This window comes from Polistes fuscatus, unplaced genomic scaffold (assembly GCF_010416935.1).
Source record: "Polistes fuscatus isolate 324 unplaced genomic scaffold, CU_Pfus_HIC Scaffold1, whole genome shotgun sequence".
Taxonomy (NCBI): domain Eukaryota; kingdom Metazoa; phylum Arthropoda; class Insecta; order Hymenoptera; family Vespidae; genus Polistes; species Polistes fuscatus.
Window position 1 is genome coordinate 16,924,521 of NW_025112997.1, and position 13,657 is coordinate 16,938,177.

Below are 13,657 nucleotides of genomic sequence, written 5' to 3' on the forward strand. Positions count from 1 at the left end.
AGAAGCTTGCAACGAGAGAAAAAGATTCTTTCAACGCTACCCGAGCCCTAGGTGTCCCTTTTCATGAGGCCCTTTAAATTTTAAACCGACCCGTCAGCGAAACTAGTATCGAACGTTGAAGTTGGTTTTATTTTCTTCTTGGATCTGGGACGAACGTGTTTAAAAAAATGCCTTCAGCTACTTCTCGAGTAGATAACACAAAAAAAGTAACTTTTGTATTATTTGTTAAACTTCATTATCGGTTTATCACCTTCATCAAATGATGTATTGAAAATACGTCAGAAAAAGAAATGTCTCTTAAAAAGGTGTAAATATTCTTATGTACGTGTGTTTATTTTTGTAATATTCGCGACTATAGTTCTTCCACTTTTTCTCTTACATGTCAGTTAACTTTCGTTCGATAAAAGCCACGGAACATAACTGCTAGGCTATAACAAAGAGAAAGCAACTAATGATATACGATATATGCAAAGACATTGGGATTTACGAGAAATTCGAGGAAGAAAAGCTTCGAGGATTGGCTATATTACTACCTTAAACTAAAATAGTTTAATCTTATCGTAGCTTGAAGATTCGCGTGAGCTTAATAATTTGAACGCATTCATAGTAGTACGTTTAAGTACAAATCGATATGATTAGATACGATCGACTATTTCCATATCATTAAACTTTTTCAAGTAAAATAAAGACAGAAAAACAGAGACAGGAAGAGAAACCACTCAAGGGACAGATTAGACTTGTACGAATTTTATACATTTTTTTTTTTCTTTTAATATTTTTACTCATCGATAAATTTCACCAAGGTCATCATTTATACGATACATTCAATCTTTGTGACTTATCACGTCATCGTAGTCGTTGATCCACACACGGCGTATTGCCTCATCGTTCTCTGCTGCCAAAGAGAATAACGCAAAGGACGCCTGCTTCCAGTGATGACGACATTTTAAGTTTCTCCGTTCTCCCAACAGTTTATTGTAAATCCTCTTAAAAGACATCCGTATTATATAAAAAAAAACCAGTATTAAATTTAATAAAAATTTGTTCAGAACGAATTGTTGCATATCTGTTAAAGGGTGTGACAATTTTATAAATAACAACAATGTTAAAATCAATTAATTGTTTACTAATATTGAATAACAAATGAGTGACCGTGATTTCATTATTTTACGGTATTATTTTCAATTATTTATTCCATTTATTAAAAATATTTCACAATATTTATTTAACAAAATAAGTCGGTAGTCCGACTATTCTAACTTTTTGATCTTATTCGATAATGCATAGATAATTATTTTTCAATTAATTTTATCTTTTTATTATTTCAATATAATTATAATTGAAATTTTTCAAATTTTCATGTTATAAAATATATATATATAATATATTATATATTTTCTCAAGCAGAATGTGAATATATAAAAAAATTACTTTATATATATTTTCAATTAATATTTTAAATCTATTATTTTAAAATTACTTTTATAAATTATATATTCCCAGATTTGTCATTTTCTCTCTAATTTTATTCATTTTTTTTTAAGGAATCCAATAAAAAAAGTTGGATATAACAACAAAACAAACGATATCGAAAATTCTGAGAGATAGGATTTCTTTCTCTTTTTTCGTGGTTTGCTATGAATTCGTGCGATTGCTTATTTGTAGGGATTTACACCGCGGTAATGTAATACGTACATATATAACATTATCGAACACGGTGTGTACGGAGTTCGCCGCACACAAGACACGGATATACCGCTAGATTTGTTCTTCCGCATTAGAACTCGTAAGAGAGAATTTTTATTTTCCTCGTCTATTTATTCGAATAATAATCATATCAAATATAAATGCAATTATATATGATTATTCGTATATAATTATTATAATATATTTATATTTTTATGTTATATTTATTTACAAATTTTAGAAAATAATTTACAATTGTACGATATCGTTGGTGACACTTATGTTTCGTCTAAAACAAAATAATTTTTATTTAAAAACATATGCTCTCATTGAAGATACCAACAACAAAACAGATGATTACAATTTGCAGTTAATTCATTACTTCGTAAATTACATACGCGTATACGTAACAACAGGATATCGATCAATGATGATTGAAGTTAAAATGTGATATCCGGTCACGTTGTTGATACTTCTATTTTGTCGTTTCTTTGAAATCATTTAAAAGTTTTCTAAATCGTAAATAAAGGAAAACATAGTGTGTCACATCAGAGGAATAGTATTATGAAATTTGTCTCGTTAAATATATATTACCTTTTCGTTAAAACGTTAAGTATACTCACATATATACATTGAACGTATACCTGGTATCTTGAAAAAAGGCCAATGACCCGTAGTAAAGAAACGGTTGCACCGTATTGCGAGCACGTTCAAGAAAGAAAGAAAAAAAAGAAATAAAGATAGAGAGAGAGACAGAAAGAAAAAGAAAGAGTTCGACTATGTATCTCGATTCAAACTCCTATGAAATCAAAGTTATTTCATTCTATAGATCTCTTTGAACTATTCTAGTCTGGAGATAAGGGAACTTTAATGATAGTTTAATAATATATAAAAATGTACTATCCACGTATATATACGTCTCTTACAATTTTATAATTATTTCACATTTCATCGAATTACAATAGAGAAATCGATGAGATTTCTTGAATGAATATGCTTCGTCTCTCTTGGTCTCTCATTAATTATTACACGGATATAAACTCGGTGATTTTGTGTAAGAAAACTTTTCCCAAGCGAATAATTTCTTTTTTTTTCTTCTCGTCGTCGAAGTCACAACGGTGCAATATTTATCCCCTAAGGTGCCTGAACCATACATTCAATTCAAGAGAACTCTCACAAATATTGATTATTTCTCTCTACAAAGCACCCTCTAGTCTAGACGGGATCTATACTTAAATATCTCGAACAAATACCAAATTTTTTGTTTGTATTCTTATTTGACGTCGACTCATTGTCGATAATATCGTTGAAAGATATAATTGTTTACCGTTCCAATTAAATAATATTGGAAAGAGTTAATTGTATAAAAAGATATTGCGCGAAAATGTATTTCGCTCAACATTAAATAGATATAAATGAATAAATATTATTTACCAAAATTAAGATTTTTGTTTGATGAATTTTTCCAGAATAAAGCTGAAGAAACATGCCGGAAGAACAGAAATCTGCCGCGGTACCTCCCGAAGTTACGGCGGAAAATGGCACCGGAACTAATTCGCCAACTAAAAGTCCAGTTAGTAAAGGAAAAATGGCATTGGCGAAAATCACTTTACTGGATGGCACCGTGAAAGATTTTTATATCGATGTAAGTGATAATATTAATTAATAAAATCAATTAAAATATCTCTAACATCTATTTGGATCGTTTTTTATAGAGAAAGGCGAAGGGACAAGAGCTTCTTGATACGATATGTCAAAGTATGAATCTACTCGAGAAAGATTATTTTGGCCTTGTCTATGAAGACAAAGATGATTCAAGAAATTGGTTGGATCTAGATAAAAGAATTGTCAAATTTGTCAAAAGTGAGTGATTCGTAATTACAAAAATTCAAGAGATTAAATAATTATGACATTTAATTGAAATTTATTTGTATCTTTCACAGACGAACCCTGGAAATTTAGTTTCGAGGTGAAGTTCTATCCTCCGGATCCAGCTCAATTACAAGAAGATATTACACGATATCAATTATGCTTACAAATTAGAAACGATATTATAAAAGAGCGTTTACCGTGCTCTTTCGTGACCCACGCTCTTCTGGGATCTTATCTAGTTCAGTCAGAAATTGGAGATTATGACCCAGAAGAACATGGTAGAACGTATTTGAAGGACTTTAAATTTGCCCCCAATCAGACGCCAGAATTAGTAGAGAAAGTTATGGATCTTCACAAAACACATAAGTCCGTATTTGTTTTTTATATTTTTTTAAACAAATTTATCGCATTTAATTCTCCTAAAAATATTTGTATTTTACAAAAGATAAAAATTAAACTTTTAATATCTTTACAGAGGGCAATCCCCCGCCGAAGCAGAACTCCATTATTTAGAAAATGCGAAGAAATTAGCTATGTATGGAGTTGATTTACATCCTGCGAAGGATTCAGAAGGCGTTGATATAATGTTAGGTGTTTGTTCATCGGGTCTTCTTGTTTATCGTGATCGATTAAGAATAAATAGGTTTGCATGGCCGAAAATTTTGAAGATTTCTTACAAGAGGCATAACTTCTTTATAAAAATACGGCCTGGTGAATTCGAGCAATTTGAATCCACTATTGGTTTTAAACTTGCGAATCATAGAGCAGCTAAAAAGTTGTGGAAGGTCTGTGTAGAACATCATACTTTCTTCAGGTACAGTATTCTATACTTTTATTGCCTATACATTTTATTCATTTGTTTTTTATTACGCTTTGTACATTTGACTACCAGATCAAAAATATATATTCGTTTATTTTTACAGACTCATGAGTCCAGAGCCTGTAAAGAAAGTAGGATTATTACCACATTTAGGGTCTCGTTTCCGATATTCTGGAAGAACGCATTATGAAACGAAAAAGACTCCTATAGACAGACAACCTCCTCAATTTGAGAGGTCTCTAAGTGGTCGACGTCTAACGTCACGTAGCATGGATGGTACTATCAATTTCTTATATATATTTTTAATTAATATTTTATCGAAATAGCAAATATCATTAAAAATCACATGAAATAAATGTTAAAATAAAGTAATTGTTTAATGCAGCCTTAGGTGGCCCTAAACCAGTCGAAACTTACGGCTCGGAACCAAGTAAACGTCATACTATGAGTTACGAGCCCGAAATGATTCCTGATATGGAACACATTGATCAACGGCCTAGTCCTATTAAAAAACAAAAGGAGAAGGTAACACACATATTTCATTTATTATTATTACATCTATTAACTGAATTTAGTCTATCTTTAGGTATATATAGATTGTAGATTTTGCATGAGTTAATCATGCAAAGTTTTAATAATTTTAATTTACGTGGATTTTAATTTATATAATAAAACAAATATTTTTTTACTTCGATTTGCGGTCTACGCTTTCAAATAACCAGATTAATACAAATAATCTATGAAGTTTATTGTCAAGTAACACAAGCAATGTATTTATTTTTGAATATATGATGCTAGGAAGTGCTGTAGAACACAATTGTTTCATAGAAGTAAGATAATGTACAACATTACGTGTTTTAATAGCTGAAGAGAATGTATAGTTGTAATGTTTTCATTGATCACCATGCACCTCTACATTCATTTTAATAATTGGTCATTACATTTAGCAACAGCATGTTAGCACTGTATACCATGTGTTAGACATGGATGAATGTATCAAAGCGTTCAGTTCTTGCATATTAAAATGTGCCCAAGTTCAAATACAACATTCAAATTCAATGATTTAGAAACATTAGCATTGTTCTTTTACAAATATTAGAAATATTATTTTGTCATTACTGGTTTTTTGAAACATTTATATTCTTTGTAGTATTATAAAGTATTTCTTAACAAAGTAATTATATAGTATTATAAAATAACATATATATTTATATATAAAATATATACGTGTAATAAACGTATATATAATAATTTATTTCAAAAGAGTTAGTCGCGTGATATACAGAATATAATGCTTCACCTATAATAACTAATTCACACAATAACTAACATCAATAGCTCACGCGAAAAACAAGTGCTGGAACAACATCCGCCAGCAGTACCAGTAGCCTGGAAGGAGAGTATGATGCGGATCGTACCAAAAAGGTATAAAGTTTCATTTATGTTGTTCTTCAATTGCACTGTTTTATTAAAATTGTAATTACACTACAGTGTGATAATTTTCTAATGTTTTCATTTCTTTTATGCATGCCGCTGACTCTCATTCACAGCTTTGCTGAAGATAATACGGCCAACGCCTCAATATTAACAAAATTCATAGTTATATAGGTATCTCAGTACTTTACAAAGCATGACATATTAGAAGAGATTTCATTAACATATCTATAACATCGAAATAATCCAATATTTAACATTTATTGATTATAGAATTAACCACAACATTACAATATGTGAAACAGTTGTAACCAGAACAGCAAACTAAAAATTCTTGAGAGCGCAGACCGTAATTATTTGCGAAGCATGCAATTTGTGCTGAAAAAATTGTAGTGTGATATATGCTTTATTTTTAGCTTTATATTTATAGTTGCTTTATGCTTGTTGCATGAAAAGACGTGTGATTGTATCACTTTACTTGTAGAAACCGGTCGGAGGAATTGCAGTCCTACCGCCCGGTGGTCTTTCTAAGAAGAAGAAGGATAAACAAAATGAAAACGAGAAGGAAAACCATAATGATCTGAACAATTCTAATTTAATTAATGATAATGCTCTTCTTGATAACAACGATGAGAAATCACCCAATAAAAAAGATCTAAAGAAAAAGGACAAGGAAACACCAGAAAAGAAGGACAAAGAAAAGAAAGAAAAAATAAAGGTAAGTTTATTGCTTGCCGATGATAATTCATTCATAACTTATTATATTTTATTTAATCAATGTCAATACCGTGGATGTAAAAAAAAAAGAAGATACTATAATGATTATATATTTTTATATTAAAATAAATTTCAATATAATTGCATCATTAATATTGATATACAATTGAATACATTCTATATATATGTTGAATTTTATTATTTATATTTATTTCATAATAAATGCTATAAAAGATAAGATTTCTTAATCTTATATTTGAAATTCAGATCTATTATTAAAGTATAAACAATTATAGAATATGAATAACAGTTATCACACAATATTGCTATTATATGAAATTATCAAAATATTTATTTTATTTATAATTCATACACGCATGTTTGTGTTAATAAAATTTTCTTGTAAAGATATAGTTGTGATATGTAGAAATTGGAACGATTAGCATTTCATAAATATATATATTTTATGTATAGATTATTTTGATAGATGCAGCATGTAAGCTATTTTGTATTGCATGTTTTTGTTTATTATAAAAGAGTCCTGTTGGTGGTTTCCTCTTCGGAAAAAAGGAAAAAGAGAAAGAAAAGGAGAAGGATAAAGAAAAAGACAAAGGGAAGGACAAAGATAAAGATAAGGAGAAGGACAAAGAAAAAGAGAAAAAAAAGGAAAAGGAAAAGGAGAAGGAGAAAGAGAAAGACAAAGACAAAGAAAAGGATAAGAAAAAAGAGAAGGAAAAGGAGAAAGAGAAAGAAAAACAAAAACAGAAGGAAAAAGAAAAGGAAAAACAAAAAGAAAAGGAGGAAAAACAAAAGGAGAAAGAGAAACAAAAAGAAAAGGAAAAAGAAAAATCTAAGAAAAAGCAAAAAAAGAAAGATTTAGATGACTCGATAGAAAAACATGAAATAGAATCAGATGTTTCAACATTGGGGAAAGAAATAGCGGAAGAATTACGGGAAAAACTAAGCACGGATAATAAATCAAGAGATTCTGCCATGAATTCAGATCGTCCAGGTTTTACAAAACCATATGACTATGAAGAAACAGAAACCTCATCTACAAGGAAACCATTTACGCCTCATGGATTCTCTTATGAAGACAGACCAGCATCTCCAAGTGTACGAGATCAACAATCTCCTACTGCAGCTAGTCGCAAAGCAACGGGTTTAGCATTTAATTATGCTCCAGGTGAAGAAAAAAAATTAGTAGAATCGGTGGAGAAAAGAAAAACGAAAGACATGGATAAACTACAACAAATTGGACTAAAAACCCCTGGACTCAATTACGTCGAGTCGGCTGGTCTTAAAGAACAACAAAAAGCTGCAAATTATAGACTACCTAGTCAAAAAGATTCTCCTCAGGTATGAAATCATACACGCTGCATTGCAGCTTAAATTCTTATATTCTATTTCTCATGCCGAACAAAAGACAATCTGTTGTTATTATTGAACAACTAGCAAATAATTCCTTTTTCATTCTACTTACAACAATGCATCACGCATAAAATGCATCATTTATTATTCATTCATTAAGAGATATCCATTTCATATAATAACATATCATAATATTTCTTAATAACAAAAAATATAACATTATATTAAATATTAAAAATATTAAAAATATTTTTTTTTTAAATATTATAAAGTAAAAATATAATTTTATCACAAAGCATAGTACGGTAACCTATCGGAATTATAACAAAGAATCATAAGAATAACAAGAATGTGGTATTTTGTCATGTGACTTTTATCTTATATGCATGTATTGTGCATGGTATTTAATTGTATATATAAGCTTAAAGAATACGATAGAGTAATTGTTCAACATTATTCCATATATCAATAAGTATCATACATATACAGGATAAAGTAACTTCAAAAATATTGGAATTATTTTAAATGGTATATAATAGTCACTGACTCATTGTATAATTGTTCAAAATTGATAACTTAAGTAACGTAAAATTTGGAATACTAAAACTACTAGTAATTTCAATTAATATTATAACTATTACTAAATCTTCATTTTTATATTCTAATCTTCATATTTTTGCGTTACATGTATTTAGTATTTTTAGTAAAATTGTAGTTATATGTAGGGAGAAACTTCAGATGACGGTAAAGCTTCGCATATGGCAACAACGACTGTTACTACACGCCCCACCCAAATGCATGAAGGCTTTGAAAAAAGTCCCAAAACAAGTCAGGTTTGTAATTCTTACTGCTTTAGTTCCTATTTATTATAGTTTTTATGCTTTTGTTATTAAGTAAATATGTTAGAATCCACAGTAAAATGTTAGTTTTATATAGACAGAAGCATCAAACTATGATAAAAAAACTCCATATACATCAACATCTGTTACTGCACACACTGCTGCATTGCATGAAGATTTTAAAAAAAGCCCAAAAATAAGTCAGGTTTGTGATTATATTCATTTAAATATCTTTATTATTATTTTCGTGCTTATATTGTTCATTAATTATATGTAGAATCCACAGTAAACTTGTAGTTCTATGTAGGCACAGGTACCAAATGACGGTAAAACCCCTTACACGTCATCATATGTTACTGCACGTTCTGCAGCATTGCATGAAAATCGTGAAGAAAGTCCAAAAGCAAGTCAGGTGTGTGATCATTATAATTTAATGTTTTTATTATAATTTCTGTGCTTATATTGTTTGTTAAATATATCTAGAATCCATAGTAAAATTATAGTTCTATGTAGGCAGAGATAATAAAAGATGGTAAAACACCTTACACGTCAGCATCTGTTATTACACGTACTGCAGCATTGCATGAAGATTTGGAAAAAAGTCTGAAAGCAAGCCAGGTTTGTAATTGTCATGCTTTAATGTTTTTATTATAAGTCTGTGCTTATATTGTTCGTTAAATGTATCTAGAATCCACAATGAAATTGTAGTTTTATGTAGGAAGAGGCAGCAAGTGAAGGTAAAGTTCCATACATTGCAACCACAGCTGGTATTATACGCACTGCAACAATGCATGAAGATCCTGAAAAAAGCCAAATAGGAAATCAGGTTTGTAATTGTCTCGCTTTCATTGTCGCATTATAATCTCCGTCTTGTTACTATATATAAAATACACATAAAATCTGTTGTAAATCTATAATTGTATGTAGGAGAAAATGCTAGATGATAGTAAAGTCCCTTACATCACAGCTGTTACTGCACGCACTACAGCAATGTTTGAAGACTCTGAAAAAAATCGTAAAGCAAGCCAGGTTTGTGATCGTCATGCTTTAGTTATTGTATTGTAATATTCATGCTTTTATAATTTGTTAAATGTATGTGAAATCATCTGTAAAACTACGGTTGTATATAGGCAGAAGTACCAGATGATAGTAGAACTCCATATATAACAGCTGTTACTGCACGTACTGTAACAATGCATGAAGATCATGACAAAAATCAAAAAACAAATCAGGTTTGTTATTATTATATTTAATGACTGATCTTATTAATCATAATCTTTATGCCCTAATTATTCATGAAACGTATTTAGAGCTATTAGTAAATTGTAGTTATATGTAGGCAGAAGCATCAGATGATGGTAGAGCCCCGTACATGACAGCAACAGCTGTTACTACACGTACTGCAACAATGCATGAAGATCTTGAAAAAAATCAGAAAACGAGTCAGGTTTGTAAATCACCGATTACATTATAATTTTCTATATGACGAAATATAAATTATTCTTTTCTACTTATTAGAAATTATCAGTATATTAAATATTAAAATAATTTGCAATCACACACATATTGTACAGATCATTTAATTTATAATTATTTTCATATAAACTTAAGAGTATTATATTTGAGTATTTCACATTTTTTATCAATGCTTTACTTTATGTTATGCTATAATTTGCTTTTTTACATTAGGTAGAGGAAAAGACTGTAGCATACTCGACTGCAACCAGTACAACAAGACAAGAGCAAAGAGTAGTAACACAAGAAGTTCGGACTACAAGTCATGTGCTTTCGGGTGAACAGGTAAAATAAAGTTTAATATCTAATTATTCATCTGTGTAAGCTTAAAGACTTCATTCAAAGCATGTAGACAATTATGTGCACAATTTAGAATTTTAACTAACGTCGTTTAATGCAAATATCAGATTTTTTTATTGTATATACATTTATGCACAATCATATTATAATAATATAAGTGTAGTTAAAAAATTTAATTAATTACATTGAAAGATACTAAACGTTATTATTTTTAGCTATTAATTGTAGTATTTTTTTAAATGTGAAAATTTTTCATACGAATTTTTCTCATACTAATTTCTGTTCATCAAGTTAAAGGGATTAACGATTGTGTTCAAACACAATTAGAAGGTATATATTAACTTATAATTAGTTAGAATAGTATATGTATAAAATCCTCTAGTAATACATACATATATATATATATATATATATATATATATATATATATATATATATATATATACGTATATAGATGATGAAATTGGACATGGGAAAGGATTATCCTTTATTTTATGCAAAAAGTTGAGCTATTTTAACAATAATTTAAATCATGTCATTTTTCATTTGATTCAATTTTTTTCTCCTTTTTTTTTGTTTTGTTACATCATAATTAATTTTGGCGGCTTGGCTAACACGTTGCATGAAATAGCTGTTCTCACGAAGGCTCAGTACATCTAGTTCAAGCAGCGGAGATTCAGGTACACCAATTGACCTTGATGATGACCAACAAGCTTTCTACAATCAATATTATCAGGTAATTTACAACGTTTAGTTATAACGTTTCTATTTATCAAATGAACACACAATTTATATAAATTACTTTATTATATTTATAAAAAAAACTAAGTTTGACAATTATTATCTTTTGACTGCCGTTTGTGTTCAGGTTTGATAACTGTTAGATTTCTATTGTTATACAAAAAGTAAAAATTGGTAATCATATTTTTCATGTAGGATGATCCCTAAAATAAAATAATCTTTTTAATATTATTTATAAAGAAATGTGTGTGTGCATGTGTTATTGTCAATTTTTTTAAAGAGAACAAATTCATAAATAAATTATTTGTACGGAATCATTTGTTGATCATTTCTCTGTATGTTGGTATAATATGAAAGTATGTGTTACTAATATATTATGTCTAATATATGTATATGTATAATGATTTAGCGTTAGTCAACTTTTGTAACATTCATTTAACGATTGTATTTGAACATTAATTTCATACAGGGTGATCCTGCAAATATAGTAGCAACTGAAACACATGTCTATACCGGAGAGCCTGATAGTAATGTTACAACTACTACAACAGTTCCATTAGTTGCAACTGAAACAAGAAAAGTTGCTTTAGAAAGCGAAGATGGGAATTACAGTGCAACGGGTGAAATTGTTAGTTCCCAAACGATATCAAGTAAAACTCGTACTGTCGAAACAATAACTGTAAGCATAATAATCGCTTATTGTTACATTGTAATAAATAGATCTTTGTATATATTTAATTCTCTTTTTATAGTACAAAACTGAACGAGATGGTGTGGTGGAAACACGAGTAGAACAAAAAATAACAATACAATCGGATGGTGATCCGATTGATCATGATAAGGCTTTACAAGAAGCTATTCAGGAAGCTGCTGCAACAAATCCTGATATGACTGTTGAAAAAATAGAAATTCAACAGCAGATGGCACAGTAACCTCTTCTAAAATAGAATCTATAATTATATGGCACTCTGTCTGAAAAGCTATGGTATCTTCAGAGCAAAAAAATATGAAGATACGAGTTTGCATTTACTACATGTTGCATACTATTATGCATCTTCCAGATGCATAATCGTCAGACTGAATTATCGTCAATAAGCCCTTGCGTACATTATTCATTTAATTATGATGCCTTTCTTAAAATATTTGGGAAATTGCTTTTTGAAGCTTACCCAATTATATGAGTTGAAACTTGATTGTAAATCAAGTTCATTAGTGAAAAAAGAAAAGTCATTAATAAAGTTTTGTATGAAACGTAGTACCTTATACCATAAACAATCGTGTTCATGTTCAGATAATTAAGAGTGTATATGTATGCACATACCTTGATATTTATTATACATATTACATATACATAGATATGTATGTATATAAACAAATGAGTAAGCCATTAATATTTACGAAAAGAGGACAGAGTGCCCTTCAGATAAAAATTTTGATAATTTTAAGTATTGAATTAAAAAAGAAAAAAATCTATGTCATCTATTCATAATTTTCATATATGAAAACAAGATAGCTTTTGCAAAATGATATTACTAATTTCAAAGTGTATAAAGTCACTAATTCTGCTATTAATGCATTGTCATACTTTTGACTTCTATATCGTTTGATTAACCCTTGAGCATGGTCTATATAGTACAGATTCGTTCAAAAATTTGAAAAATCTTATGATAGTATTACATAATTACTTACAAGATATACAGTTTTTGATTACTCCATGCATACAAGGTTTCTCACTAATATTCTGTAAAATTTGTAAGTGATAAGTAATAAATACACGTGTAATATCCATTCAACAGCTTAAATGCAAATGAAATTAGCTTAATTGCTATGTACGTATGTTCGTGTGTGTGTCACAACTGAAACAAGGAAGATTGCTGTAGAAAATGAAGATGGGAAACTACAGTGTAACAGAATGAAAATATTGTTAGTTCCCAAATGATATCGAGTAAAACTCGTTTGGTCAAAATAATAACAGTAAGTATAATAATATATCCTGGTCGTTCAGCTATCTATACATATATATCTATGTATTATTGTGCTGTACTACGAGGACAATTGAAATCTTCAAAGTTTCCAATCCTACAGTGTTAGTGTTAAGTGATATACAAAGGAAGAAAGTATATTATTAAAAGTGCTAATTAATTTTCATTTATTAATATCGTTGGTGTATTAAAGACACCACAGTTTTGGAAACTATGCAGATTTCCACATTCTACTTTACAAGATATAATTACTAAAATATTAATAAAGATTAATAGATCATTATATAAATAAACACCAACAGCAATGATGCATTGGTCAGCGTATATGTCTAAATTAAGCTATAGCTTATGTAGTTTTAGAACTACATTTCACAATACTA

General features: G+C 29.3%; 1 protein-coding gene across 1 annotated transcript in view; it reads left to right on the top strand.

Moving 5' to 3' along the window:
- LOC122517697 (protein 4.1 homolog) overlaps positions 1-13,083 on the top strand; it is a 36,196-nt gene extending 23,113 nt beyond the window's left edge. Inside the window, exons 2-23 of the mRNA XM_043636220.1 lie at positions 3,156-3,331; positions 3,402-3,549; positions 3,630-3,924; positions 4,034-4,372; positions 4,482-4,654; positions 4,764-4,903; positions 5,717-5,803; positions 6,297-6,530; positions 7,067-7,107; positions 7,381-7,888; positions 8,626-8,733; positions 8,837-8,944; positions 9,047-9,151; positions 9,253-9,357; positions 9,458-9,565; positions 9,667-9,768; positions 9,870-9,971; positions 10,079-10,186; positions 10,429-10,539; positions 11,186-11,290; positions 11,765-11,974; positions 12,048-13,083. Coding sequence (XP_043492155.1) covers positions 3,173-3,331; positions 3,402-3,549; positions 3,630-3,924; positions 4,034-4,372; positions 4,482-4,654; positions 4,764-4,903; positions 5,717-5,803; positions 6,297-6,530; positions 7,067-7,107; positions 7,381-7,888; positions 8,626-8,733; positions 8,837-8,944; positions 9,047-9,151; positions 9,253-9,357; positions 9,458-9,565; positions 9,667-9,768; positions 9,870-9,971; positions 10,079-10,186; positions 10,429-10,539; positions 11,186-11,290; positions 11,765-11,974; positions 12,048-12,227 — 3,576 coding nt within the window. The 5' untranslated portion in view covers positions 3,156-3,172 and the 3' untranslated portion in view covers positions 12,228-13,083. The remainder of the gene's footprint in view (positions 1-3,155; positions 3,332-3,401; positions 3,550-3,629; positions 3,925-4,033; positions 4,373-4,481; positions 4,655-4,763; positions 4,904-5,716; positions 5,804-6,296; positions 6,531-7,066; positions 7,108-7,380; positions 7,889-8,625; positions 8,734-8,836; positions 8,945-9,046; positions 9,152-9,252; positions 9,358-9,457; positions 9,566-9,666; positions 9,769-9,869; positions 9,972-10,078; positions 10,187-10,428; positions 10,540-11,185; positions 11,291-11,764; positions 11,975-12,047) is intronic.
- Positions 13,084-13,657: the final 574 nt, after the last annotated feature.